Source organism: Halichoerus grypus, chromosome 10 (genome assembly GCF_964656455.1).
Source record: "Halichoerus grypus chromosome 10, mHalGry1.hap1.1, whole genome shotgun sequence".
Classification (NCBI taxonomy): Eukaryota; Metazoa; Chordata; class Mammalia; order Carnivora; family Phocidae; genus Halichoerus; species Halichoerus grypus.
The window spans coordinates 73,822,552-73,849,716 of NC_135721.1; the positions used below are offsets into that span (position 1 = coordinate 73,822,552).

At 41.4% G+C, this 27,165-nt stretch overlaps 2 protein-coding genes across 2 annotated transcripts in view; one reads left to right on the top strand and one right to left on the bottom strand.

Moving 5' to 3' along the window:
- Positions 1 to 3,554, top strand: part of PREPL (prolyl endopeptidase like) — a 53,739-nt gene extending 50,185 nt beyond the window's left edge. Inside the window, exons 11-12 of the mRNA XM_078057454.1 lie at positions 465 to 538; positions 910 to 3,554. Of these exons, the coding sequence (XP_077913580.1) occupies positions 465 to 538; positions 910 to 999 (164 nt within the window). The 3' untranslated portion in view covers positions 1,000 to 3,554. The remainder of the gene's footprint in view (positions 1 to 464; positions 539 to 909) is intronic.
- Positions 1,543 to 27,165, bottom strand: part of SLC3A1 (solute carrier family 3 member 1) — a 46,157-nt gene continuing 20,534 nt past the window's right edge. Inside the window, exons 5-11 of the mRNA XM_036087397.2 lie at positions 25,925 to 26,050; positions 14,454 to 14,573; positions 12,931 to 13,055; positions 11,339 to 11,534; positions 8,129 to 8,296; positions 7,170 to 7,286; positions 1,543 to 2,152 (exon numbers count right to left, since the gene is read on the bottom strand). Of these exons, the coding sequence (XP_035943290.1) occupies positions 1,712 to 2,152; positions 7,170 to 7,286; positions 8,129 to 8,296; positions 11,339 to 11,534; positions 12,931 to 13,055; positions 14,454 to 14,573; positions 25,925 to 26,050 (1,293 nt within the window). The 3' untranslated portion in view covers positions 1,543 to 1,711. The remainder of the gene's footprint in view (positions 2,153 to 7,169; positions 7,287 to 8,128; positions 8,297 to 11,338; positions 11,535 to 12,930; positions 13,056 to 14,453; positions 14,574 to 25,924; positions 26,051 to 27,165) is intronic.

The following is a 27,165-nucleotide window of genomic DNA, read 5'->3' on the forward strand; positions in this document are numbered from 1 at the left end:
AAACTAGCTGCTTTAATTTTCTTTAGATCTTTCCATTTCATTGGGTAAGAACTCTTACCTTTCTTCCTTAGCAAGACCTTTTGGGCTCAGGGAGGGAGGGACCCACATACAAGTTTTCAATCACCTTGTTTTCACCTTCATGCCTCAGACTCACCCATTGCAATAGTAGCTGTTTCCAGGTCACATGACTCTGATTCCACGGGGCCAGTCTGGCTTCCTCTTGCATCACAACCTTCTCCATGGGACCCTACAAGTATCTTCCATCCAGTGTCCTCAGCTGCTGGTCCTTCTCCTGCTTTCTCTGTTTCAGAAGTCTGTCTTCTGCTTCCCCCCTCCCATCTCTTTCTTGGTGATGATAGTTTATGCCTTTTTCCTTCACTATTACTTCAATAGCATATGTGGGAGAAGAGGGGAGAAATGAGTCTCAAAAAAACCTAATCGTTTCATATGTTAACTCTTTTCAGGCTATCAGGCCCCCAATGTTGTGTTAGATATTCAGCCTGGAGGCAATCATGTGATTGAGGATTCTCACAAAAAGGTATGTTATCAAGCCCTTCTCAGTTGCCAGAGGCCCAAATAGAGCTGTGCTGTAGTCAACATTCCATTGGTTGCAGCAGGGTTTATGACAGCTGCTTTGTAACTGGTCTGTGGCTGAGGCCCAGCGGGGAAGAGGAACGCTGAGTCAGTCAAGAGAAAGGGTTCCCTCTAAACACTTGTAAGTGAGCTCTGTTAAAGAAAGTAATGGAATCTTAATTGTTGGGAGCACCTTCTGCCTCTGTCCCAAATAATCAGAGTACCCTTGCCATAAATTGCTGACTTAAGGGTTAGGTGAAGATGGACAAAGAGATTTAGCACTGGAGTTTTACCACAAAGGCCCTCTGTCTAATTTTTAAAATGTGTTTCTTTTAGATCACAGCCCAAATTAAATTCTTGTACGAGGAACTTGGACTTGACAGCACCAGTGTTTTTGAGAATCTTAAGAAGTACCTAAAATTCTGAAATGCTGCATTCCAGGGGAATTGGAAACACACTGAAATATTTCATAGTCTTATTTCCAATTGGGTAAGCAAAAGTGAGATTTTTTTTTTTAAGTTAGTACTTTTTTAAAATTTGCTTCGCCATCCAAATTTTGTCTAGTGTACATCTCACTTGCTTATACTGTTCTCTCCATTGGTGCACATGCCCCTTAACCTAAGAAAGTAGTTTTCAAACCATAGGTTTTCAAACCATGTCCCTCAGGAGGACATGGACTTGGGGGTGAAGGAAGGATTGGTGACAGCACAACTCTCCCCCCGCTCCTTCAGAACAGCTTTGTTTTTGTCTGTTCTCATATTTTCTTTGAAAAGTTTACAAATCAAGGTCCTGCCTCTTTGCTAGTGAACGTTTTTAGACACTTCAGCAGTAAGTCATCCTCCAATTGCTATGCCTGTATTTTATGAAAAAAGAGAACATTCTTCACATTAGAATTCACCAGATCTTTCTAACAATCTGGAGTCCTAAGGTGTTCCGATCATCTCTTATATTAATGCTATCTCAGTAAAGTTACAAGTTCTACAAGCGATAATTTTATTATTTTTTAAAAACATTGGGTAACCTTTTTAAAGCCGTTACATTCAAGCTGTGTTTACCCAGCAGCATGCTGTACGTGAAGTTACTGGAAATGCTTACATAGAACAGAATGCCAGTGTCTTCGTTTCTTGCATAAAGGTGCCTAACACAAGCTGTGCAGTATGTTCAATACACTGGAATAGCATGCCTGATTGGAAACAAAACATCTGTCTCTGAAAGCTGCTTGTTGATGAAGGAGATTTTTCGTGTTGTATTCAAGGATGAGGCCTTCTCCTTTGCCCAGTAAAATGGCATACGTATCCACTTCACTGCCTTTGTTGGTAGGATTGGTACTTAACCTTTTCCTCACTCTTGTGGGAATATTGGAAATCATTTCCTTTAGATTTACCGTTGTTGATTGTCCAAAATTCAGAACCATGAGAAGGACTCTGTCGATGCCATCCAGCTCTCTTGTGTACACGACAGAGTGGCTGTCACTCCTCAAATAGCAAAACCAGCCCCTGCTGAGGAGCAGGTCATTGGCATGAAGCAAACTTAATTCTTGATATAACTTCAGTGCTGATCTGGACTGAGTCTTTTGGACCTATTATAAAAAAAAAAAAAGATTAACATAAATGTTTGATTCTAAGAGTTGTTGTTTTTTTTTTTTTTAAATATATTTCTAGTATCAACTAGGAACTTATTTCCCAAAAAAATTTGCCTCAGTTTTGCCCCTTAAAATGACTACCAAATTGTAAGTATTGACAGGTAGATAAGAATAGTTTATTTACTGTTGAGAGAGACTGCAAATGCAGGGAGTCATTGTTTGCTCAGTCCTCTGCTACATCTTGGCCAGAGGTGATGAGGGACCAGATTTGACTCCACTTTAGGAATTCCAAAGCGAATGTCCATGTCTAAGTTATCTGGTGTTTAATGTGCCTAAATACGTATGCTACACTGTAACTGGCAGAAAAGCAGCCACTGTGGCCATGGACTCTCAGGGCCTCTCTGTTCTCTTTTGTGGAAATGTGGGTTGCTTTAACTTCAGCAGACATACGTTCCTTGCATGGTGAACAGAAAGTTGCAAAAAAGGATGCAAAGCAAAATGCTGCCTAAAGGGAAAGTTAAAGATCGTACTTCTTTAATGTGTGTCCATTAAGATTGGGCTTTATTTCACAGCTATATAAAACATACACAATTTAATGTTGTGTTTTCCTTTAACATTTCAGGCATCTTCTCCTGTTATTATGTTAAAATGTCATTTTAAAATGACAGGATAATATTCTATTGGATGGATATATATACCATACTTAACCATCTCTCTCATTTCAGCTTTCTAATATTTTCTCATTTTTAGTGCCTCCCCCCATATCTGGGTTATTTATTTAGGATAGAAAGACAATTACTATGTCAAAGAGTATGGACACTTGATACATAATGCCAAATTAGTCTTCGTAAGAGCTGTTGCCAAGTCAGTGGTAGTGTTCATTTCCTTGGACCCTGTTGACTGCGGTGGTGGTGGCTGTTGTTGGGGTTATCGTCATTGTTTGGGGGCAGGGGCCTAATGTGTGGTCTTCAGTGAACATCTGAATATTTGAAAAAAATGTTTATTCTCTGTTATCAGGTACAAAGGTATTTATGGTACATGTATATGATATATGTATATGACTTGTCAAATTACTATTAACATTTTCTATAGCCTTAGATAATGCATGGAAAAGCATAGTTCAGTGCCACTCACAAAGAAGTGCCCAGTAAGTGTTAACTATTATTTGTGTCTATTTCCTGAAAGTATGTTGACGTGTCTCTCTGTAATTGTGGATCTGTCAGTTTCTCTTGGCATTTCTCATAGTACTTGTTTTATAAACTTTGGAGCTATTGTTAGATGCATAGATTCATGACTTGTAGTGGAATGTTCTTTTATCAGTTTTTGAAAATTGCATTTCTCTCATAACGCTTTTCGTATTGAATTCTATTTTGTCTGCTATTAAATATTTCCACACCCACTTTTTGTAACTGTATTTTTCTAATAGGAAATGCATGCACACAGTATACAATAAGGTTTTTCTTAACACCGTCCTCTAGCTTTTCACTTCCTCTCTCAGAAATGGACACTATTACTGTTTATGTATGATACATTTTATGCCTATGCAAACATATGTAGGTATACTTTTCATTATACAAATAGTGGCATGATACCATTATGGACACCATTTCTTATTTAGTACATGTTAGAGATGTCTCATAATATCAGTGCATTCTTTTTAAAAGCTGCATACTAGTCCATTGTATAAATTATATAAACTAACCGTAACTGATTCAGCTGACTTTCTGTTGGTAAGATACTTAAATCATTTCCAGAGTCATCTGCTATTAAAAACAATGCTGTGGTAGAGCTCTTGAATATTTATCATTTTCCACATATGCAGGTATTCCCAGAATGAAATTACTAGGGCAAAAGGTTATATGCATTTTTTTGATAGCTATAGCCAGGTGGCAGTCTTTCATTTTTTTAATATTTTGTTTTAGCTATGTCTCTTCTGTTGGATTAAACTCTCAGATTAAAATAACGAGACAAAATCTGACATAAGAGAGTTTTTATCTTCTAACAGGTGAATTTAATTTATATTTGTGATTACCATATGTTCAGACATAATCCTACAGCCCTCTTTTAGCTTTTATTTATAATTGTACTATTGTTTTCATCAAATTGATTTGATGTAATATTTTTCCTTCTAATGTTCTCTGAAAATTACACCCTTAAAATTGTAATGCCCATTTTAAAATATACTTTTCTTGACATTTGGAGCAATGCTGTCCAACAGAACTTCCTGCAATGCTGGAAGTGTTCAGTATCTGTGCTGTCTAAATAGTCTTAGTGGTGAATGGCTAAAAGGCAGCTCAAATCCAGAGTGAGTTACTCTGTTGCCATGCCCTGAAAAGACAGTGCTTTAGCCTGCTCGCTCACATGTTCTCTCTCTCCTGCCACTTTCCATATAGAAGTCAATCACCAGAATACCTCCTTTACCTTCTTTTACATTGTGTATCAAAAATAAAATGTAAGTAAGGATATTTTTTAAGTAATCTCTACACCCAGTGTGGGGCTTGAACTTAAAATCTTGAAATCAGGAGTCACATGCTCTACTGACTGAGCCAGCCAGCACCCCACATCATGTCTTTCTTTTAGATTCATTTTTTGTTTTCTTTGCGTTGCCGATTATTCTTTCAGAAAGTGGCTATATATGGAAAAATTGGGGTCCTTTTCTAGGTCTATATTCTTGAATGCTAATTGGAATGGATATAGGATTATAGGTTTAGAATCAAGTTTCCATCACAGCTTTAAAGATTCAAGTTCTAATGTGTTCTAGGATCCACTTGAGAAGCCAGTGCAACTCTCAATCCTTTGCTTAGGCAATCTGTTTTGGAGTTTGGTTTTGGTTTCTGCTTTTATTCTTGCCATTCTAGAAAAGATAAGTATCTCTGAGTTTTCTTTATTTCTTGGATTATATGTTTCCCTCTAGTTTCTGTTCTCTTATAGAAATACCAAAATTTTTCTCTTTACACTATTATTTGCCTTTTTACAGTGCATTCTGGGGGGAGCCTCTGGATCAGTTTTCTGGCACACTAACTAGAATTTCTATTTCAGTGTTTCACCATGTTCTACATTTCTAAAATACCTAATCACTTTCTTTTTTAAGATATTTGTCAGAGAGAGAACATGCATGAGCAGGGGGAGCAGCAGGCAGAGGGAGAAGCAGGCTCTCCACTGAGCAAGGAGCCCTAAGTGAGACTCAATCCCAGGACCTTGGGATCATGACCTGAGCCAAAGGCAGATGCTCAACCAACTGAGCCACCCAGGCGCCCCACTCACTTTTTTAAAAGAATCAAGAGTCTTGACTCCATAAAACAATATACCAATAATGAAGTCTTATATTTGCTGTATCTCCTCTACTTTCTACAGTGTTAAAAGTGGTGTCCCTCATCTTCTTAATTTTTCTCAAATATGGTGTGATTCTTCGTGATCCATTTACTTTTGCATTGTGATACTCTTTGTCTTCAGTTGCCTACCTCTAGTAATTATGGGAAGCTTAATTTTACTTCTTTTAGAGATTACTTAAATTCTTACCTATCTCTAGGGCTTTTATGGATGTATTTTATTAAATAGTGTTGCCTGACTTTTTGTAACGTTTGTTACAATTCAGCATGCCTCCAGACATTACTCATGATCATTTGAAAGGCTTGGTTAATGCTATAGAAAAAACTTTTAATTTGCTTTTGCATTTTTCCATCTTTTGGGCATACATTTTTATGTAGGATTTCTTACGTATTGGACTCAGATTGGCCTATGGGAACATTTTGGACATAACAAAAATCAAGAGATGTATTAAACCTAAAACACAAATGTTAAAATACATGTTTTTGTTTTCAAGGACCTATGAATATATAAAACAAAACTAATACTATCCCAAAAGCCTCTGTGGAGTTTGGAGCAGGGAGTTGTAAGAACAGGAGGGGTTGCATGAAGCTCGAAACAGAATAACCTGGGGAGACTGTAGTTACTGTGGCGAGCATTGAGTATTGGACAGAACTGTCAAATCACTACATTGTACACCTGAAACTAATACAACATTGTATATCAACTATACTTTGGTAATTTTTTAAATATCTTGTTTTCAAAATAGTAGATTGGGGTAAGGGGAAATTTTTGCCTCTCATGGAATGCCAGTAATTTCTCTTCTCCTGAGGTAGTTTAGATCATGTTTTCCAGTGACATTTTCACTGGTACATGATTCCACCTGGAGCCATTTTATATTGTTCTGGTCTAAGGAAATATACTTAGCACTTTGCCAAATTGAGCAAACAAACTTTCTAAACAGGAATGCACAGATTCCAGCAATTCCAGCTGAACTTGGCAAACTTGATCACCTGAGAACAGAAAATAGTATAGGCAAAAGCCAAAGGGTGTGTTTTTCCAGAACAGCTACTTTTAGGAATTACTCATGTCTTGGTTTCTCCAGGTGAATACCCTTGATGGGTCTCCTTCCTTCTTTCCTTCCTTTTGAGGACAGGAAAGGAAGACAGGTAGCTGGGCTTGTTGAAAGACCCCCATAACATTTCCTTAAGAGCTCAAAGCTCTTGGGGACACCTGGGTGGCTCGGTTGGTTAAGCGTCTGCCTTCAGCTACGGTCGTGATCCCAGGACCCTGGGATTGAGCCCTACGTCGGGCTCCCTGCTCGATGAGGAGTCTGCTGCTCCCCCTGCTCCCCCTGCTCATGTTCACTCACTCTCTCTGTCTGAAATAAATAAAATCTTAAAAAAAAAAAAAAACTCAAAGCTCTTAAAGTCATTCCAGTGAATAGTTTTATACTCTGTACGATATTTCACATGGTGCACCTCTGTACCAGTTTGCATTTTCACAAAAACATGATTTAACTGATGCTCTCTTTCACATAGACTTCTCTTATCCTTCTTAAATCATGTTTTTGTGAAAACAGGATAAGTCTATGTGAAAGAGAGCATCAGTTAACGTTTTGGGTACCCTCAGGGTGACTTGTATGTTGTCAGCACGGAAACTCATTTCCTGTTTCTGGAATCAGTATAACATTTTCATTGATACTTACATCAACATTCACAGTATGGTAATCTGAATTTGTGGGTAACCAGGTGAGACTGGCTTCAGAAAATCCAGCATTTGAACTATTGTCCCACTGCATCGGTGACTTTGAGAGGAGGGTATTCTGTGCCAAAAGAAAACAATGGTGTATTTAGTAAAAGAAATGTCATCTGGCCATGATTTACTTCATAATTATTTAATTCCCTGTATTTCTTAGTTAACACGTGTATTCATTAGCATTCGTAATGAAAAGGCTTCACACTTTCAATTGGAAAATAGTGACATCTTGAGTTTCAGTAAACTATAGTAACTGGACTTTGGTACATGCTTGGAATCTGTTGCTGCTTTTCCCTAAAAATGAGTAATGTAGGATTTCAAGATGTACCATCACCAGTTCATTCCGTGGTACAGTGATGGTGAGTTCAGGTATGCAGCATGTACAAGTAAGCCTAAATTCTGTCTTCTTTTATCCAGCCTGGTTATTGCACATGAATGCACACACACAAGTTTAGGAAATGCACACCAAATATTAGGGAAATTGGATCTCCTTCACTGAAAGCTAACCATACAAATTATTACAGGTTCACCCAACAACACAATTTTGGTATCCATAGCCTCAAACAAATATCAGGTCTGGGGCTGTGCATTTACATTTGTCAAGATGAAAGGAAGAATCTTTGTGCTGTGTTCAAATGAAATCTAGCATTACAGACAAGCACTATAATTAATGTTCCAGACTCAAAACACAGGTTCTCAAATTCTAGTGTGCCTAAGAATCAGCTGGAAAATATCTTTAAGATGTAGATTTCTGGGCTCTACAATTCACTTGTGTGGCTTGGAAACATCATTTTTAAGCTCCCAAGCAAGAGAGCTAATAGTAAGAAGGAAAGCAGAGTAGTAATTTTCAGCAGTAGAATAGGAATAGTAGATTCTCTAGTTTCACGTAGTTACATTATGTTAACTTACAACATCATAGCTTTCGTTGAGATTTGTGACTAAAATATTTCTCATTCCTATTTCTTCCCCATAGTAAGTTATGGGAGTTCCAGGGAGTGTGAAAACAAGCATGTTCATGATGTTGACATATTCTTCCCCAAAACGAGAAGTCAGCCGGGCAGTGTCCGGTCCACCGATCTGAAAGGCAGATACTTCAGAACACAGCTCAATATACAGTTTTCTGGAAGATTTACCCTATTCCACAAACGTTAATCAGGTAGAAAAACAAAGTTTGCTGTGGGTACCTTGGTATCAGCAAACCTGAATTTGAGTCCCAACCCTGCTACTTACTGTGTAACTGACCAATTTACTGTCTTGGCCATTATGATTAACAAAATGGTGCTAACAAGTTACTTCACAGTGATACTGCAAATACGATAAAATTTATGAGGGTGCATATTAATATTTTCACACATTCGGATAAGAGAATATGGACAAGAAAGGAAACTAAAATGTTTCCCCCATAGCACAAGGAGGGAACCAGGTGGAAAGGGCAGAGGCAGGAGAGATTTCTGAGATGTGTGTGTGTCTTTTGAACTAACTATTCAGAACAAATTTTAAAGATAAATCAGCTTTTATAGAGAAATGTACAGAGTCCAAGAGGAAATTTTCTAAAGTGTTTTCTATTTTCAAATTTGGTATTTCTATGTTAAATGCTCTAATTACATATTATAATAGTACATATTATTTAGTCCTTACAACAACATAGCTTTTGTTAAGATATACCACATATACTACAACTCAATCTCATGTGCATATGCTGAGCATGGCATTTTACTATTTATTATAAAGTACTTACAGGGTGGGGGTGAGGCGGGGGGGAGCCTGGGAGGGGCACCTGGCTGGCTCACTCAAGAGCATGCAACTTTGGTCTTGGGGTCATGAGTTTGAGCTGCACGTTGGATGTAAAGATTACTTAAATAAACTTTTTAAAAAAGGGCACCTGGGTTGCTCAGGTCATGATCCCGGGGTCCTGGGATGGAGCCCCACATTGGGCTCCCTGCTCAGTGGGGGGGCCTGCTTCTCCCTCTCCCATTCCCCTTGCTTGTGTTCCCTCTCTGGCTGTCTCTCTCTAAATAAAATCTTAAAAATAAAAAAAAATTTTTAGAAAGTACTTTCACCACCTACATTACATCTTATTGCCCTCCTCCATTGTCAGGTATTATCTCCATTTTGCAAATGATGAAACAAGCTCTCTGAGAAACTACATCACTTATTCAAGGCAGGGTATGATGCAAAACCAGCCTCTAAGAACTTGGGTGGAAGGGCGCCTGGGTAGCTAAGTCATTAAGTGTCTGCCATGGGCTCAGGTCATGATCCCGGGGTCTTGGGATTGAGCCCCCCACATCAGGCTCCCTGCTCAGCGGGAAGCCTGCTTCTCCCTCTCCCACTCCGCCTGCTTGTGTTCCCTCTCTCGCTGTCTCTGTCAAATAAATAAAAAATTTGGGTGGAGGTTGAGAATAAGAATATGGTTGGGCTTGCTTTTTTTTTCTTTAGATTTACTAAAACTGTCTTTACAATTATCTTTTTATAGACCATTATAAACTATTTTTCTGTTTTTATGACCAGAAAAGTCAAATTTCGCCTCTATTTTGAGAGCCTTTATGGTTTCTCAAACTTTCTTAGAGCACTTTCCTTTTCAGAAGTGAAATCAAGAAATATTTCCACAGGTAGTTACAGCAGTGGACAGAAATCCCAGTCACCTAGGATATTGGAGACTCTCAGTATATGAAAAAACAAGTGCTAAAACTCCATTATAAAATTTTGTAATATAGGGGGCACTTGTGAATGGTAGAGGAAGGACCTCCAAAATCTCTACCATAAAAGCAAGGAGAATGCTGGCAAAAACTAAAAATCCACTGTTTTAGAACTCTGGAAACTAGCTAAAGGCTTTCAACAACCCAAGAAGTATTTATTCAAGGAAAACAGCAAGCTTTGTGTCATTTTAACATGGCCTTCAACTCATGCCCCTCAGATCCAGGATAGCCTTGAAAACAGTCTGAGAACTCCGTAGCTGTGAAAACCAGGAGCCACTGGAGGGGCAGAGGAAGTTTAGAGTTCACCAAAAGCTTCATTTAGAGAACTGTCACTATTTGACCGTTCTAGCACTCACTTTTAGTTGGATTTCTTTCTTTATCAGAGAAATGCCCTATCCCCAAGGTATATTTGCCAGGTAACAACCAGCAATTGTTTAACATCACACCTGCCTAAGGTGGTGTTACCAACTAGGGCTGAGCAGAGACTGACCAAAAATCTTAAAAGCTTGGGGGAGGAGGTGACCATACTGGCCTTTGAGAGTCTGACAGATTCTTGGAATCTAGAACGTTGTGTAGATGCCCTGGGAAGACTTGAGAAGGCTCTAATCTCTCACCTCTAGCTAACCTTGAAACTCTGTGCAAGCAGGAAGTGAAGACTAAGGTAGAACTACAAACTGCCTGTCGGGGTTGAAAGCATGTGTACACACACTTCAGCAAAGGCTGGGAGAATAAATGGTTCAAGCGGTTTAGGAATCTTTTCCAATCATTAACTGACAATAAGCTCACCAAGTGGCCACATCCAACAAAGAACACAGATTTTACAAAATTAATTCAAGAAAGTCACTAAAGAAATAAATAGCAACAACAAACACTGGGGAGGAGGAGAGAATGGGATTTCCTACATTACTACATTATTTAAAATACCCAGTTTTCGGTAACAAAAAGGAACGCAAGACATGCAAAGAAACGGGAGTGGGGTGGAGGGGGGAGAAAAAGCAGTCAGTAGAAAGTGTGGCTGAGGAAACCCAAACATTGGACTAGTGGACAAAGACATTTAAATCAACTACTATACTTATATTCAAAGAACTAAAACTACAGAATTTAAAGTGTGAGGACATTGTCTCATCAAATAGATACTATGAATAAAAAGAAGAAGAACCAGAAAGAAATTTCAGAGTTAAAAAACGATCACTGAAAGGAAAAGTTCACTAGACAGGCTTGACAGATTTGAACTGGCAGAGAAATCAGCAAATTTGAAGACTGAGCAATCGAGATTAGTCTGAGAACCAGAAGGAAAAGAATGAAGAAAAATAACAAAAACCTGGTCAGAAGCTGGGACAAACAGACCTGGCTCACTAAATAATCGCTGATTAAGGGAAAGCACACCAGCACCAGATGTGCTGACCCAGGCATGAGGACTTACCATCCAGTTAGGCCATTTTCCTTCTGGCATGTTTTCCATCCAGGATGTGATAACCTCAAACACACTGTTCCCAGAAGGAATGCTTAGCTTACTGAGATAATTGTTGAAGGGAAAATCTGCTTCTTGAATAAAAGGCAGCCCATAGTACATCATGGTCCCATCAATGCTCTCTCCATAGGCTTCAGTCCCCATGAACCTGGAAGAATTGGCAGGGTGCGGTGTCCTCAGGGCCTGTCAGAAGACTGGGAAGCATTCTGCAGCTGCTTCAATCTGCTTGACTATTAACCGTGTCTGGTTGGGCTCACTAGGAAAAGCATAATTGAGCCAGATGGCCAAAGTAATAGCATGCTGGGTCACCTGGACGATTTCTCATTTCTCATGGACAATAAACCCAAGGACTAGCCTAATACTAGGCTGTGTCTAAGAATTAAGGAACAGTCAGTATTGTTCTCTTCTTCCTAAATCTGATTAAAACTCAGTAACTTCCATGAAGACTTTATTATTCTCATCACTCCGCTTAGAATCTACAGTGTATGCATATCATGTGAGGGGGTTTTCCCCAGAAACCTCTTGTATAGGAATCCCTGTAAAATCTCACTTTATTATTGGGGTGCACTCTAGGGGTGCCAGGCTGGCTCAGTTGGTAGAGCACGTGATTCTTGATCTCCGGGTCATGAGTCCAAGGCCCCCATTGGGTGTAGAGATTACTTAAAAGCAAACACTGTCAGGGAAAGACACATTAGCCTGAATGACCCATATCAATGCTGGCTTTACGTGTTTCAGGTAAGTGCATAGTATCTGGAGCCCAGGTGTTTGTTCCAGTCCCATCCCTGCCATTACTACCTGTTTGACCACTGCCTTTGTGCTCAGAGTCTCCATTTCCTCATCTATAGAATGAGGATAGCAATCAGAGGACCTACTTTGAAGGAGGAGAAATTTCTTTAAATATTTCTGTTAATGCTATTGGGTGATCAATATACACATAGTAAGAGATTTATTTATTGAGTGTTTATTATGTGTCAGTCCCTGTTTTAATTAAGTGCTTCATCTACATTATCTCATGCAGTTTCACAAAACCCTGATAAGGGTGTTGCTGTCACCTTTTAACTGATGAGAAAATGGGACTTGTGTCAGTGAACCGGTCCAAGATCACACAGCTGTTACACAGAACTCTGCCCTAGGTCCATCTGATTCCAAAGCTGTGTTAGCAAACCATTGTGATCTACTAGCAGCTTAGCTGAAACATTTGGATTCATATGGAATACTGGACACTTAACAGACCAAATAATAATGATAAAAATAGAGTAGTTAATGGCTAAGATTTAGATTCTATACTACCTTTTAAGTGATTTTCATAAAATTCCTGTGAAGTAAGTACTGTGATGGGCATTATTTTACAAAAGAAACTGAAAATCAGCAAAGTTAAGCAATATGAAAGAATATACTAGGCCCTGGCATAACCAAATTATAATACATCGTAGTCATGGAGGTTTGTTAAATAGCTTGATTCTCTTGAGAATGCCTGGCTGTGAAGGATTAACTACAGGTCACACCCTACGCCTTTGAAGAACAGAAGTGTGCCCTGCGGTTACCTGTATCTCCCAGGCTCCCTGCTGTATTGGTCCATTGTCCGCCGGAAGCTCCGGACAATGTCATGCATTCCCACCTGCGTGGTGGTGAAGTCATGGTACAGCTCCCAGTAATGTGTGACTGTGTCCTTTGGAGACAGAAAAGCATGGTTGCCATCATTTTGCATGTCAGATGTCCATAGCTGGCCTTATGCCAATATAGACTGTCTCTTCAAAGGGCTCAAGCCAAGGCATGCTCAAAGATGATCCTAGGATTTTCAATGCTCACTGGGTTTTATGGCTGGAGAATAACATTCCTGACTATTATTAACTGTAAATCTAGTAAACTTCGCTGAATATCTAAACATTAATTACAAGTGTATTTAACAGAATCCTCCTCCCAAACATTTAATTCTCCTAACTGCTGCACTTAAAAGCAAACTTACAGAGCTCATTGTTACACCTATACTTGATCTACTCACAAAATTATCATCCAAAGTGTAATAGTAAGAATAAAAAGCTAGAAGTGGTAAAGAACAACCATTTTGCCAGGGTTTCAGTAATTTTTCCTGATATTCATTCTATGCCTTCCTAGGGTTACAGTAATCTAGAATCCAAAGTTAAAAGATTCTATCTAACACAAGCCAAGGTTGTAAGTACTGGGTTGGAACACAGACTAGACAGTGTAAACCTGCATTGCCATCCATTCAGTGGACCCCTTTTTAATAAGTGAACTTGCTTGCTAGATCAAGAAAAGTTTTTGGAATCTTAAGTCTCTTCCTGAAATCACTTTTTCTTTAGGTTTTTCTTGGATACCACACAAAACCTATTGTTCTCATCATTTGTCATAACTGGAAACATACGCCTCTCTTAACAACATCTCATCATAATTAGCAAGGTTACTTTGAGATTTCTTCTCCAAGGATAAGTGCTTCTCTTTGGGACGAATACATCACTCCCCACCCCCCTTCATTTTTCCTACTGGAAATAAGTGCTTTACTAACCACCCCGCCAAAAAATAGCCTTTGTTTCATGACATGGTCTTGTAATTAGTCCATGCATTGCCAACTTTCTTTAGTTAATTGCTTTGGTTTAATGAGATTAATAAGTACCCATAAATCTGTTACTCAGGACAAAAGCTAGACAATTTAACAATTTCATTTTACTTTATAAAAAGGGCATCATGCTATATATAATTGTTTTAGGGTTTTTTCACTAAACATACAGCTAAGATTCACCCATATTGTGTATCACTGTATTTCATTTATTTTGACTGATGTATAATATTCCATTGTGTAAATATACAAATCTATTTTGAAACCCATTTTAGGACTCCTGTCTATTTAGCCATTGAACATAAAGTGTCTGTAGAGTGATGGTCAACTGGAAGAGCACAGTGGCGTCCTGAATACTGCTTCTCATGTGTGACATGGGGGGAAAGGTGAGAACCACTGGTGTGGAACCACAAAGAGGCCAGACTGTAGAGAGATAGACAGACAGGATGACATTTTCAGAAAGGGGGGAAAAATAGTGCTTAAAAACTTTACCGGTATTTGAGTCTTATTCACTTGGGCTTCATCTCTCAGATGCTCAGCTTCTAGAAGGAATTTAACAGCATCGAAACTAAAGCCATCAACACCCTTTGTGAGCCAGAACTGTATAATTTCCTAAACACAAAGAAGCAAAATCCTTTGGTTACATTATTATCATAATGTTTAATAAAAGTGTGTGTCTGTAATGACTTCCCATCATAAAATGGCCGTCTCCACGTACAAAAGAAGCACAGCACTCACATAGTGTATTTTTATCTGTTAGGTATAGCAGTGTCTTAAAATAACTCCATAACTGCATTAATGGACTCCCATACTTCTCTCAAATTTGAATTCAGAATGTTATATTTGTAATTGATGTTATGAGCACATTTGCAAAACTTAAAGAGTCACTGAAAAGGAATGAAACCACAATGAAAGGACTCAGGAGAAACTGAAACATATCTTCCCCCCATGCCTAGTTCCTTAAAGGTCAGTCCAAACAGAAAATAATCAGCTAAGCATCAGGTCGTGAGGGGTTCTTCCACCAGACTGGGAGGTTCTAGGAGGAAAGACTGCAGCTTTCATTTCTGTTTCCCTTGCCTCCAACATAGCATCGGGTCCTTAGTGAAAGTACATATCAAGCCCAAGTAAGTCCAACATGCTCTGATACTGTTAACAACACTAAAAGTACACGTCCCCTGGCTTCAGGGCATCTACAGAACAGTTGGGAACACATGAGACAGGAGAGAGTTACCTAATAAATCAAGGTGGGGTGTATGTAGCTCAACATGAAAGGAGATTCCTTTGCAGGGTGTTGAAGCTCCAAGAAGAATAAATTTAACATGGGCAGACACACCCGGAGAAAGAAGAGCTACAGTTCTACCTTGACCAGTGGGAGTTTATCAGGGAGTGAGATTACAAACATTCTGGACTGTTTGTAGGACAGGATGGCCTAGCTCAGAGGCAGAGACTGACTTGGCCTGTATTGGGGCAGGTGGGAGGACCAAGTGGCCTTGGAGAGCAAAGGGCTTAGGTCTCAGCTCCCCACCACTCCCAGCTAGCCCTACTCCAGCACCAACTACAAGCTACCCTTCTGCAAAGGGACAGTGGCTCTCCCCACGTTCCTCAGCTCATCCCTTGCTGAATGGAAGGTTTTACAGGAATGTACTTACCACATTAGAACAAACAGTCCATAATTCAAAGTACTAGAATTAAGTAGCTAATTTATGGAGGGAAACAGCCAAAGCTCCCCAAAGGAAGACTATCCCCAAAATCACATGTTTCCTTTGAAGTATTTCTTTTATTTACATGTGAATGTAGGGTCTCTAGAGTGCTGCAATTCAAGGGTCTCAAGAGTTTCTACAGACTACGGGCAAGGGTTAATACTGCTGAGGTCAAGTCCCTCTAAGGTGACATTTTTGAATAACAAAGCTTGAAAAGCGTTTTCAAATCTAAGAACAGACTGCTTACAATCTTAGCATGGACACAACTGAACCAAATAACGTTAAGCTGGCTCTGCCCACACAAAACCCACAAATTTGTTCTTATTAGCATCTTACTCTTACACCTTACTCTTATGAATACATTCATTCAATAAGTATTTGTGTTTCAACTATGGGCTAAGCCCTATAACCATAAGCAAAATACTTCAGACCTGGCCCTGGGTCTCCTGAATTTATGTAGAATCCCCAAGTAGACATCAAATAGTAATGCAAAAACATTTAAATCACAGCCAGATAAAGCTTTAAAGGAGAGGAACATGGTAGTACAAAAAGGTGAAATAGCAGAATTTACCCTAGAGGTCAGCACAGCAGGATGGCAGGAAGTGAGGGCAGGCCATCGGTTAGAGGTTGAGAGAGAAGTCAAGAGATATTAAGGTACCCTGCAGAACAGTCTCAGTGGCTCCAGAGGTCAGCTCAGCATGAAGCTAACCAAGCTTTAAGCTTCAGGACCCCTCACTTACCCAGGCCCCTTCCTACCTACCTTCTTTCTCCATTCTAAATACTCTAATTTTACACTATTTTAAGAAGGCCCCAAATTCTCACAAGCTTCTAACCCCCACACAACCCGGGTCCACCCCCAGGTGGCGCTAGACTTGAGGGAACACTGGAGGTGGACAGGGTGGGGGCAGGACACAAATAGCTGTAATCCACCCAAGCCACCTCTGACAAAAATGTGGGGAAACATTAAATGCCATGCCGTTATAAACATTAAGCTTTGGAGCACTGATTTCCTAGGGGGAAAAAATGTGCTTTCTTCGTGGGGTTCTTACTCCTTTTGGAAATAGCCTTGCTAACTGTTGACCCAGCCATAAAAAATAAGAAATGTGTATCCCAGCAAATGTTTCTGGCCCCGGCAGGGGTTTTTACTTTAGTCCAGTAAGAGATACTATCATTGTTTAAAGAGACAAAACAGTAAAAGCTGGATGGTTATTTTTGAGAGTCATTGTAAATGACAAATAATCCAAAATTTGCTCTTGAAAAATACTTGCTTTGTGCTATTTATTCTCCCAACTAGGTGAGAAAGGGGAGCTCCAGATCTTAATCGTTAACCCTCTCTTTACTCGTTAAGCCCTCCCAGGGTGCCGGGTGCAGAAATGGGCACAGAGCCTAGTTCTGCCAGGTCTGGGTGACCCACCAAGGCGCCATGGGACTCTTGGGACAGTACATTGTGTCCCCGATTCAGGTATAACTCCCATGACATCACAGAGTCCTGGTTTTTCTACCAGGCACCTTTCCATTCTTTTCTCCTTAACTCACTGCTCTGAGTAAAAAAAGGAATCAATTAAACACTACTAATATCCAAATTCACAAAGCTTGAGGCAAACCTTTCCTTGTGAGATGACTGAAGTTACTGGGCCCATTTACCTAAAAAGCTTAGTGTGGGAAATAGAAAAGCTTTGCTCTTACATGTGGTGATCTGTAAGACATCATCTTGAAAGTGACATAAACCCTGAGGTGTCCATCTCAAGGAGGAAGGAGAAAGTGTAGGATATTTTAGAAGTACAGAGAGAAAACTATATCCTCTGTTTATAAGCAAAGGAAAGAAAACAGACCCTACTGCTCTTCAGAAATCTTGGTAAAATTGTTGGCTAACTCCCCCAGGAGCAGGGCGTGGAGGAAGGATCATGAGCGCAGGATTCTGACCCGTCCGGATACCGTCCCATCTCCCCACTGCCCATCCAGCTGCCTGACCTCACTAACCCACCTTGCGGAGTTTCTGTGAGGACAAAAGGTATTGCAGCTAGAGTCCATTCACACGTGGGTCCTTATATGACCTGATCTCTCTGCGATGTTTGACGGTGCTGACCAAACTGGTCTTCCAGAAAAACGCATATCCCTTAGCTCCCAGAGACCTGCTCCTCGTTTGCCACTTTTCTCTGTCTACTCTGCAGTCCTTTAAATATTAGCACTCTTTGGGGCTCTTACACTCCCTGTTCATTTCATTTCACAACAGTATTTACTCATTTATCAATACATGTATTGATTATTTAACAAGTATTCAAATAACAACACGGTGACTTATATGCCTTATAGAGGTTAAAACACTTATTCCTGGGTCACCTGGGTGGCTCAGTCAGTTAAGTGTCTGCCTTCAGCTCAGGTCATGATCTTGGGGTCCTGAGATCGAGCCCCGGGTCAGGCTCCTCACTCAGCAGGGAGTCTGCTTGTCTCTCTCCTTCTGTCCCAACCCCCGCTCATGCTCTCTCTCTAATAAATAAATAAAATCTTAAAAAAAAAAAAACCCACTTCTCCCCAGTCAACCCTACAATGTGTGTGCCATTACTGTCCCTATTTTACCAATGAGGGATCTGAGGCACAGGGAGAAGAAGTACCTTGATCAAGGTCATAGAGTTAGTAAGTAGCGGTGTCAGAATTGGTACCGTCTGGCACCCTTACCCATTTGCTCTGCTTTCTCCTCCAAACCTGCCCCACCCCTTCTCCAAAGTCATTGACTTCCAAACTGCAAACGGAAAATGATTTCCCTAAAACCTTGTAAAGCCAAATCCTCAGCACAGTCTTGCCTCGTCCCCCTATAGTCTCATGGAGCTAGCTCCCTCTCCATATACCATGTCCCAGCTATGTGGGACAACTCCGAGCACCACTAGTGTGCTATGATCCATGCCTTCCCTCTGCTTGAAACCCTCTGACCCAAGCCTCTTCGCTTGGCTCAGTCCTACTTATCCATTAGGTATCATTACATCCCTGCTCTCTCCCACTCATGTCCAGGTTAGCTGCCTGCCCTGTGTACTCCTACCTCCTACGATCACGACCACTCAGTACACTTTACTGTAATTGTCTATTTCATTGTCTACCTCCCCCCTTGGGATATAAGCCCCAAGATGGCTATAACATGTGTCTAGCTTACCAACCACCATACCCCTGGCATGTGGTCAATACCTAATACATACTGTTTAATGAATTAAGGATTTATACTAAAGTGCCTGGCATATATGAGATGCAATAAATGGCACAGTGATTATCATCAAGCACAGAGCTGATTTATTAAGCAGGTAGTGAGTCAATTTTATTATGGATAGAGCTGCCAACACTGTGCTCAGTAGGAGCAGAGTTGACATTTACAGCCTGGATTCCATCTTAAGCCACAAGGTTGAGGGGTGGGGGGGGGCAACTGGGCTCCCTGTCCCCAGCTGCCATGAACACACTTAACTCCCCAGGATCCCACACTCCAGGGCTCAACATTTCCACGTGGCGGGATCAGGGTCACACAGACACAGTTCCGGCAGAAGGCTGGGCTATCTGGAGTCTTTTTCCTGCTATGCCGCTAACCCAATTGGTCACTTCTCTTCTCTGGACTTCAGTTCCTTCATTTGTCAAATAAGGGATTTGAGGGCAAGTAAAAACCAAAGTGATTACAAAATACTATACAAACGTAAGCCCCCACCTTCTCCAAGAAGGCTTCTAGACTTCTCTAGGTAAACAAACACATTCAAGCCCTGAGAGATTCAGGGCAGAGCCAACTCCCATGAAGGCCACTGCAAGGGGGAGTACAGAGAGGAGGGTGCTCTGTGCTGTGTGTCCCCTGCATGCCAGCCTCCCACTGTGCAGATAATCTGAAATCTGATGGGAGCCAGGAGCAAGAAGTCTCCATGAGTACAAACTGGTATGCAAGCAGGAGTCATTCCAAATGCCTCCCCCACCACAAACTCTCTGGGTTGCAAATTATTAACCTGCTTAGCTCTCCTGCAGGGATAAGAGCTAGTGGGGGGTAGAAGGGTGTTGGAAAGTCCCCTTCATGCAAAAAGCCTTTTCAGGAGCAAAGAGCCTTCCCTTACAGCTTCTCAGCCTTTCTTATTTAACTTCTTTTTTTTTTTCTTTTTTTAAAGATTTTATTTATTTATTTGACAGAGAGAGACACAGTGAGAGAGGGAACACAAGCAGGGGGAGTGGGAGAGGGAGAAGCAGGCTTCCTGCTGAGCAGGGAGCCCGATGCGGGGCTCGATCCCAGGACCCTGGGATCATGACCTGAGCCGAAGGCAGACGCTTAACGACCAAGCCACCCAGGCGCCCCTTCTTATTTACTTCTAATAACAAATCTATACCAGCCTTGCCAAAATGTCCAACCTTCAACTGGAGGCACTAATGATTCATCCCAGGAGGAAACTCATCCTGTTGAAACTAGTAAATAAGGCTCCTGTTCACACACTCCAGAACAGGTGGATTAGTCAAAATAATAATTAGTGTATTGGCTGGCACATTTTGCCAAAATTTATCACACTCGTCTGAACATCTCCAGACAATCCATCACTGTCGCCACAAGGAGCCTGGAGAAATCCACTGGCTGATAAACCAACTGGATTATACGCACATTTATGAATTTCCAACTGAACCCCCTTGAAAAGACTGTGTAGGAAGGGGCGCCTGGGTGGCTCAGTTCGTTAAGCGGCTGCCTTCGGCTCAGGTCATGATCCTGGAGTCCCTGGATCGAGTCCCTCATTGGGCTCCCTGCTCGGCAGGGAGTCTGCTTCTCCCTCTGACCCTCCCCCTTCTCATGTGCTCTCTCTCTCTCATTCTCTCTCTCTCTCTCTCTCAAATAAAAAAAAAAATCTTAAAAAAAAAAAAGACTGTGTAGGAAAAGTGAAGCACAGAGACAGAACCAGCTTTGCCTCAAGTCAGAAGTGGTCTTGTGGGTAAGAGCATGGACTCTGGGTTTGAATCCTGCTGTCACTCTGCAGGGGGGTGGCTTTCCCCCTTTAAGCCTCAGCTTCCTTCTCTGTAAAATGGTCCTGCTATCTCCTAAGTTAGGTGTGGTCTGAGCATTAAATGAGATGATCTGGGTAGAGCACTTGGCACAAAGTTAATGCCCAAGAAGTGTGTGAGGGCAGGACAGGGGGGAGGTGCAGGTCAGGGTGTGTAAATGATCTTTGGTGATGGAGAAAAGAGTCCACACTCCACCAAAGACATTTAAAACCAACCCCTAGTTAGTAACTGTGTCTATCACCCTCCACCACTCCCCAACCCCAATGAGACAAGGCTGCCCTGACAAGGTGCCTACTTCTAGAACAGATCCCAAAGCAATTCATCTAAATTCTGAGAAACATCAAACATGTATAGTAAAAACAGCCTTAAAACTAAGGAGTCTACAGGAATATATTTAACAAAAGACATGCAAGACTTGTACCCTGAAAACTACAATACAGTGTTGAAAGAAACTAAAGACCTAAACAAGTGGCAAGACATCCTGTGGTCCTGGATCAAAAGACAACATTGTTAAAGTAGCAATACTCCCCAACACTGATGCCCAGATTCAGTGCAATCCCTACTCAAATCCCAGCAGCAGGCTTCTTTGCAGAAATTGACAAGCTGGTCCTAAAATTCATATGGAATGTATATGATCCAATAACTCCGCTACTGGATATTTACCCAAAATGAAAGCACTATCAAAAAGATACATGCATCCCTATGTTTATTGCAGGATTACTCACAACAGCCAAGATATGAGAGCAGCCCAAGTGTCTATCGATAGATGAATCCATAAAGATGTGGTGTGCACACACACACACACACACACACACACACACTGGAATATTACTCAGCCATAAAAAAGAATGTGATCTTGCCATTTGCATGGTATGGATGGACCTAGCAGGTATTATGCTAAGTGAAATAGACAAAGACAAATACCATCTAATTTCACTTAGATGTGGAATTAAGAAACAAAACAAATAAACAGAAACAGACTCTTAAATACAGAAAACAAACTGGTGGTTTCCAGAGGGGAGGTGGATGCGGAGATGGGTGAAATAGATAAAGGGGACTAAGGGGCACAAACTTCCAGTTACAAAACAAGTCACAGAGATGAAAAGTGCAGCACGGGGAATACAGTCATTGTATTCTGATAACATTGTATGGTGACAGATGGTGACTACATTTATTGTGGGGAGCACTGAGTAATGTACAGAACTGTCAGATCACTATGTTGTATACCTGAAATGAATATAATATTGTATGTCAACAAATAATAATAATACTTGATCACCAAAAGAAATAAAGAAAGAAATATAAGTATCCAAAATAGCCAAACAATCTTGAAGGAGAATAAAGTTGTGGGACTCACACTTCCCAATTTCAAAACTTCCTATAAAGCTACGCTAATCCAGACACTGTGGTATTGGCACAAGAACAGACTTACAGATCAATAGAGCAAAACTGAGTCTAGAAACAAACCCTGACATTTATGGCCAACTGATTTTCAAAAGGGTTCCAAGACAGATCAATGGGGAAAGAATAATCTTTTTTATTTTTTTTTCTAAAAAGATTTTCTATATTTATTTATTTTACAGGTAGGGGGGTGGGAGGAGGGGGCAGAGGGAGAGGAGAAAGAGAATCCTCAAGCAGATTCCTCGCTGAATGCGGAGCCTGCCACGGGGCTCCATCCTAGGACCCTGAGATCATGACCTGAACTGAAATCAAGAATTAGATGCTAAACCAACTGAGCCATCCAGGCGCCCCTATTCTTTTTTAAGATTTTATTTATTTGAAAGAGAGAGAGAACGTAAGCACAAGCCCCAGCAAAAAACAAGAGTCGACACTCAACTGACTGTGCCACCCAGGCGCCCCAATAATAATCTTTTTAGAACACACATAACTGGAGCGCCTTGGTGGCTCAGTAGTTAAGCGTCTGCCTTCGGCTCAGGTCATGATCCCAGGGTCCTGGGCTCGAGCCCCCCATCGGGCTCCCTGCTCAGCGGGAAGCCTGCTTCTCCCTCTCCCACTCCCCCTGCTTGTGCTCCCTCTCTCGCTGTCTCTGTCAAATAAATAAAATCTTTAAAAATAAATAAATAAAATAAAATAAAACACACATAACTGGGGCGCCTGGGTGGCTCAGTCGAGTGAGCGTCTGCCTTCGGCTCAGGTTATGATCTCAGGGTCCAGGGATCGAGTCCCTCATCAGGGTCCCTGCTCCGTGGGGAGTCTGCTTCTCCCTCTGCCCCTCCTCCCACTCATTCTCTCAATTTCAGTCTCTCTGACAAATAAATAAATAAAATCTTTAAAAAAAAAAACCCACACATAATTGGATAGCACATGCCAAAGAATTAAGTTGGACCTCCTCACACCATTATATATAAAAAGTAATAAAAAGGGCGCCTGGGTGGCTCAGTCGTTAAGCGTCTGCCTTCGGCTCAGGTCATGATCCCAGGGTCCTGGGATCAAGTCCCACATCGGGCTCCCTGCTCGGCAGGAAGCCTGCTTCTCCCTCTCCCACTCCCCCTGCTTGTGTTCCTGTTCTCACTATCTCTCTGTCAAATAAATAAATAAAATCTTAAAAAAAATAAAATAAAATAAAATAAAATTCTAAAAAAAAAAAAAAAAAGTAATAAAAAATGGATCAGAAATCTAAAATGTAAAAGTTACCACTATAAAACTCAGAGAAGAAAACATAGAAGAAAATCTTCAGGACCTTGGGTTAGGCAATGGTTTTCAAATGACACTAAAAGCACAAACAACAAAGGAAAAACATAAATTGGACAACAATTTATAACTTGTGCTTCAAGGGACGCCGTTGGAAAGTAAAAAGACAACCCACAGAATGGGAGAAAATTGCAAATCATGTATCCATGTATCCAACTCACAACCAACAATAAAAAAACAGATAACACAATTTTTAAATGGGCAAAGGATTCAAACAGACATTTCTCCAGCAAAGATATAAAAAAATAAACTATAGGGGCGCCTGGGTCCTGGGATGGAGTCCTGCATTGGGCTCCTTGCTCAGCGGGGAGTCTGCTTCTCCCTCTCCCTTCATCCTTCCCCCACTCTCGTGCTCATTCTCTCCCTCCCTCTCTCTCTCTAATAAATAAATAAAATCCTTAAAAAATGTAAAAAATAAAAATAAATAAAAATAAACTATAAAAGCACATGCAAAGATGCTCAACATCATCAGCCATCAGAGAACTCCACACCCACTAGGATGATGGTACTCAAAAACACAGACAATAGCAAATGTTGCTGAGGACGTAGGGAAGTCGGAACCCTCACCCATTGCCAGCAGGAATGGAAAATGGTGCAGCTGATTTGGAAAACTGTTCCTCAAATTGTTAAATATAGATTATAAATATAGGTACATAGCATAGGCATATTGTATGATTTCGTTTATATGGAATGTCCTGAACAGGCATATCCACAGAGACAGAGAGATTAGCGGATGCCCCCACGGGGGGCGGGGGGGCAGTGCATGGAGAGTGTTTACTAACGGGTATGGGGCTTCTTTTTGGGTGAAGAAAATGTGAAATCAGCAGTGATGGTTGCACAACCCTGTGAAGATACTAAAACCACTGAATTATACACCTGAAAGGGGTGAATTTTATCGTTATGTGAATTATACCTCAAGAGAGGTATTATTTTATTTTATTTTTTTTAAAGATTGTATTTATTTATTTGACAGAGAGAGAGAGACAGCAAGAGAGAGAGCACAAGCAGGGGGAGCGGCAGGCAGAGGGAGAGGGAGAAGCAGGCTTCCTACCGAGCAGGGAGCCCCACACGGGACTCGATCCCAGGACCCTGGGACCATGACCTGAGCCGAAGGCAGACAGTTAACCAACTGGGCCACCCAGGCGCCCCAAGAGAGATATTATTTTAAAACAAAACAAGAACAAACCTAAGGGCTGTGGGTGCCCTTGATGACTCCGAGGTGGCAGTCCTACATCCTTCACCTTTGGCTGACACGGCTCTCTGTTCTGTTCAGGTCCCCTCCGTCCCTCCCTACCTCAGAGCACTACCCCACTCACCTAAATTCCTGCTTCCTGTTGCCATAGCAGCAACCACACAGCTGAGGTTTACCATGATTCCGTGTAGGGTATTGTTGGAGCTACCACACAGTGAGCACTGGCGGGAAATGTGCCGTGAGGGGCCACGGAGGGGTCTTCAGCAGCTCAGCATGTAACCCCTGTGGGATTAGCCCCCACCCCACCTTTGGGATCTCAGCCCCTAACTCTCCCTCACGTCACTCCAGTGCCCGCGTAGGCTTGCCAGATAAAATACGGGACACCCAGCTAAGTTTTCGTGTCAGATGAGCAACGAGTAACGTTTCAGTAGAAGGAGGTCCCAAATAGCACACTATTCACTGTTTATCTGAAATTAGAATTGCATTGGTGTCTTGCTTTTTATCGGCTTATCTGGCAACCGTCCACACCAGCCTCCAGGCCGTTTCTGAAACACACGAAGCACACTCTCACCTCAAGATCTTTGCATTGGCTCTTCCTTCTGCCTGAAATTCTCTTCCCCCAAATCTCCACAGGGCTTCCCTTCAAACTTCAGGCCTTTGTCCAAACAGGACCTCAACATGGGGATGTCTCCAAACCAACTTCTGCCTGGCACTCTGATGTCCCTTCCCCTTAGGGACCACCCGACCTGTTACATATTTAGTTGTTAATTGTCTGCCTTCCCCTCAGTTTACAGGAAACTCCTTGAGGGCACGGCTTCTTTTATCTGCTGCTGCATTCCCAGTGCTTAGAACAGGACCTGGCACAGAGCAGACAGTAAGTGAATATTTACTGAATGAACACGGGAGTGCTGTGCATGGGTTATCTCCTCTAATCTTCCAAAGAGCCCAGGAGACAAACACTGCATCAGCCATGTTTCATAGATGAGGGATCGGAGACACAGAAAAGCTAAGTACCTCACCCAGGGGCCCACCGTAGCCAGCAACGGGGCTGGGGCTGGATGTAGGTTCAGACCCCAGAGCCCACGCTCTGGCCCCCCTCACTATAGTGGCTCATTGTCACAGGCAGAGGGGAAGCTCGGAGCAAAGGTACCAGGTATTCCTGCCTCCATCCCCTGTCACTTGTTCTGGGTGAGAGGGAAGGAACCACCATGTTTGAGGGTCTGTATTTGCATCAGCCTCCATAATCCCGGAGTTCACAGTACTTGGTTTTGCCTGAACACTTATTGTTCAACATCAAGAGTATCAAATAACCACTTAAACACCCATGCAATGGAGAAGTCTGTGTGGATATCTGTACTCACTTTTATTTCTTCTTGAACATCAAGATTGTGGAAATTTAAATCAGGTTGTTCTCTCAAAAACTGGTGGAAATAACACTGGTTTCGTACTTCGTCAAAGTGCCAACTGGAGTTTCCATATACACTTAACTAGCAAACAGAAAATAGCAAATCACTTACTTAGCATTCATATAATGGCACTGCCCACAAAGAAATGATCATTACTGTCCCTGGCGCTGTGCAGGCTGAATGCACAAATCCTTAGACTCTTCCTTCTAGGGAGAGCACTAGATAAATTAATTCCTTAAAATGCCACCTGCTGGCCTAATGCCACACAAATGTGGTTGGGACATGTTTGTAGAGTAGAAGCTGTTCATGAAAACCACAATGGTAAACCGACACTCTCAAATGCAGAACAAGGCCAAGTTAAAGAGCAGATATTTCTAACATACTTTCTTGAACCTTCTATCCAGGCTCTGGACTCCTGTTTGTGAAGTGATACAAATGGTCAATTGGGGAGAAAGACACATTCCATTGGTCTTGGAGTTTGAATCTCCACAGAGTGAATATTTAAACCCTATCCTCAGAAAATTATTAGAATCATTCACTTAAAAACCCTACTAGCCCTCAGGAATAAAATAAATCTAGCAACTTCAAGTGTTGGTACCCAGCAGCATTTGACACAGGTGCTGATTTCCTCTTTCGAGGAGTGCTCCCGCCTATGACTCTAGAGCATGACTCTCCCGGCGGACTCTCCTACATCTCTTGCTCCTTCTCAGTCAACTTGGTTCCTTCAATGTGACAGCTCCCCAGGGCTCTAGCTTGGGCTTTTGTTCATTTCATGTTAAAGAGAACATCTGGGCAACATTTAAAAATTAAGGGATTTTGCATAAATCTTTTTCTTTTTAATGGGAAGACCCCATCACGCCAGGTCCACATCACCATGGCAACATCTGGCTGAAGCTAAGTCGTAGCTGCTGCCTTTTAAGGAAACACAGCCTCACCAGCACGCCTCATGGTCCACCCTGATACGAACCAGGATATTCACGGTATCTATGACCGAGAAAAGATAGGGATCCAGAATACAAAAAGAACTCCACCAATCAATTTCAAAGACACAAACAATCGAAAAGAAAACTGAGGAAAGAAACCGTGAACAGGTGTTTTGCAGAAATGGAAGCTCAAGTGAATAAATGTATGAAGAAATGTTCAACATCATTAGTAATTAAATAAATCTTCACTAATAACTAGATAAATGTAAAATT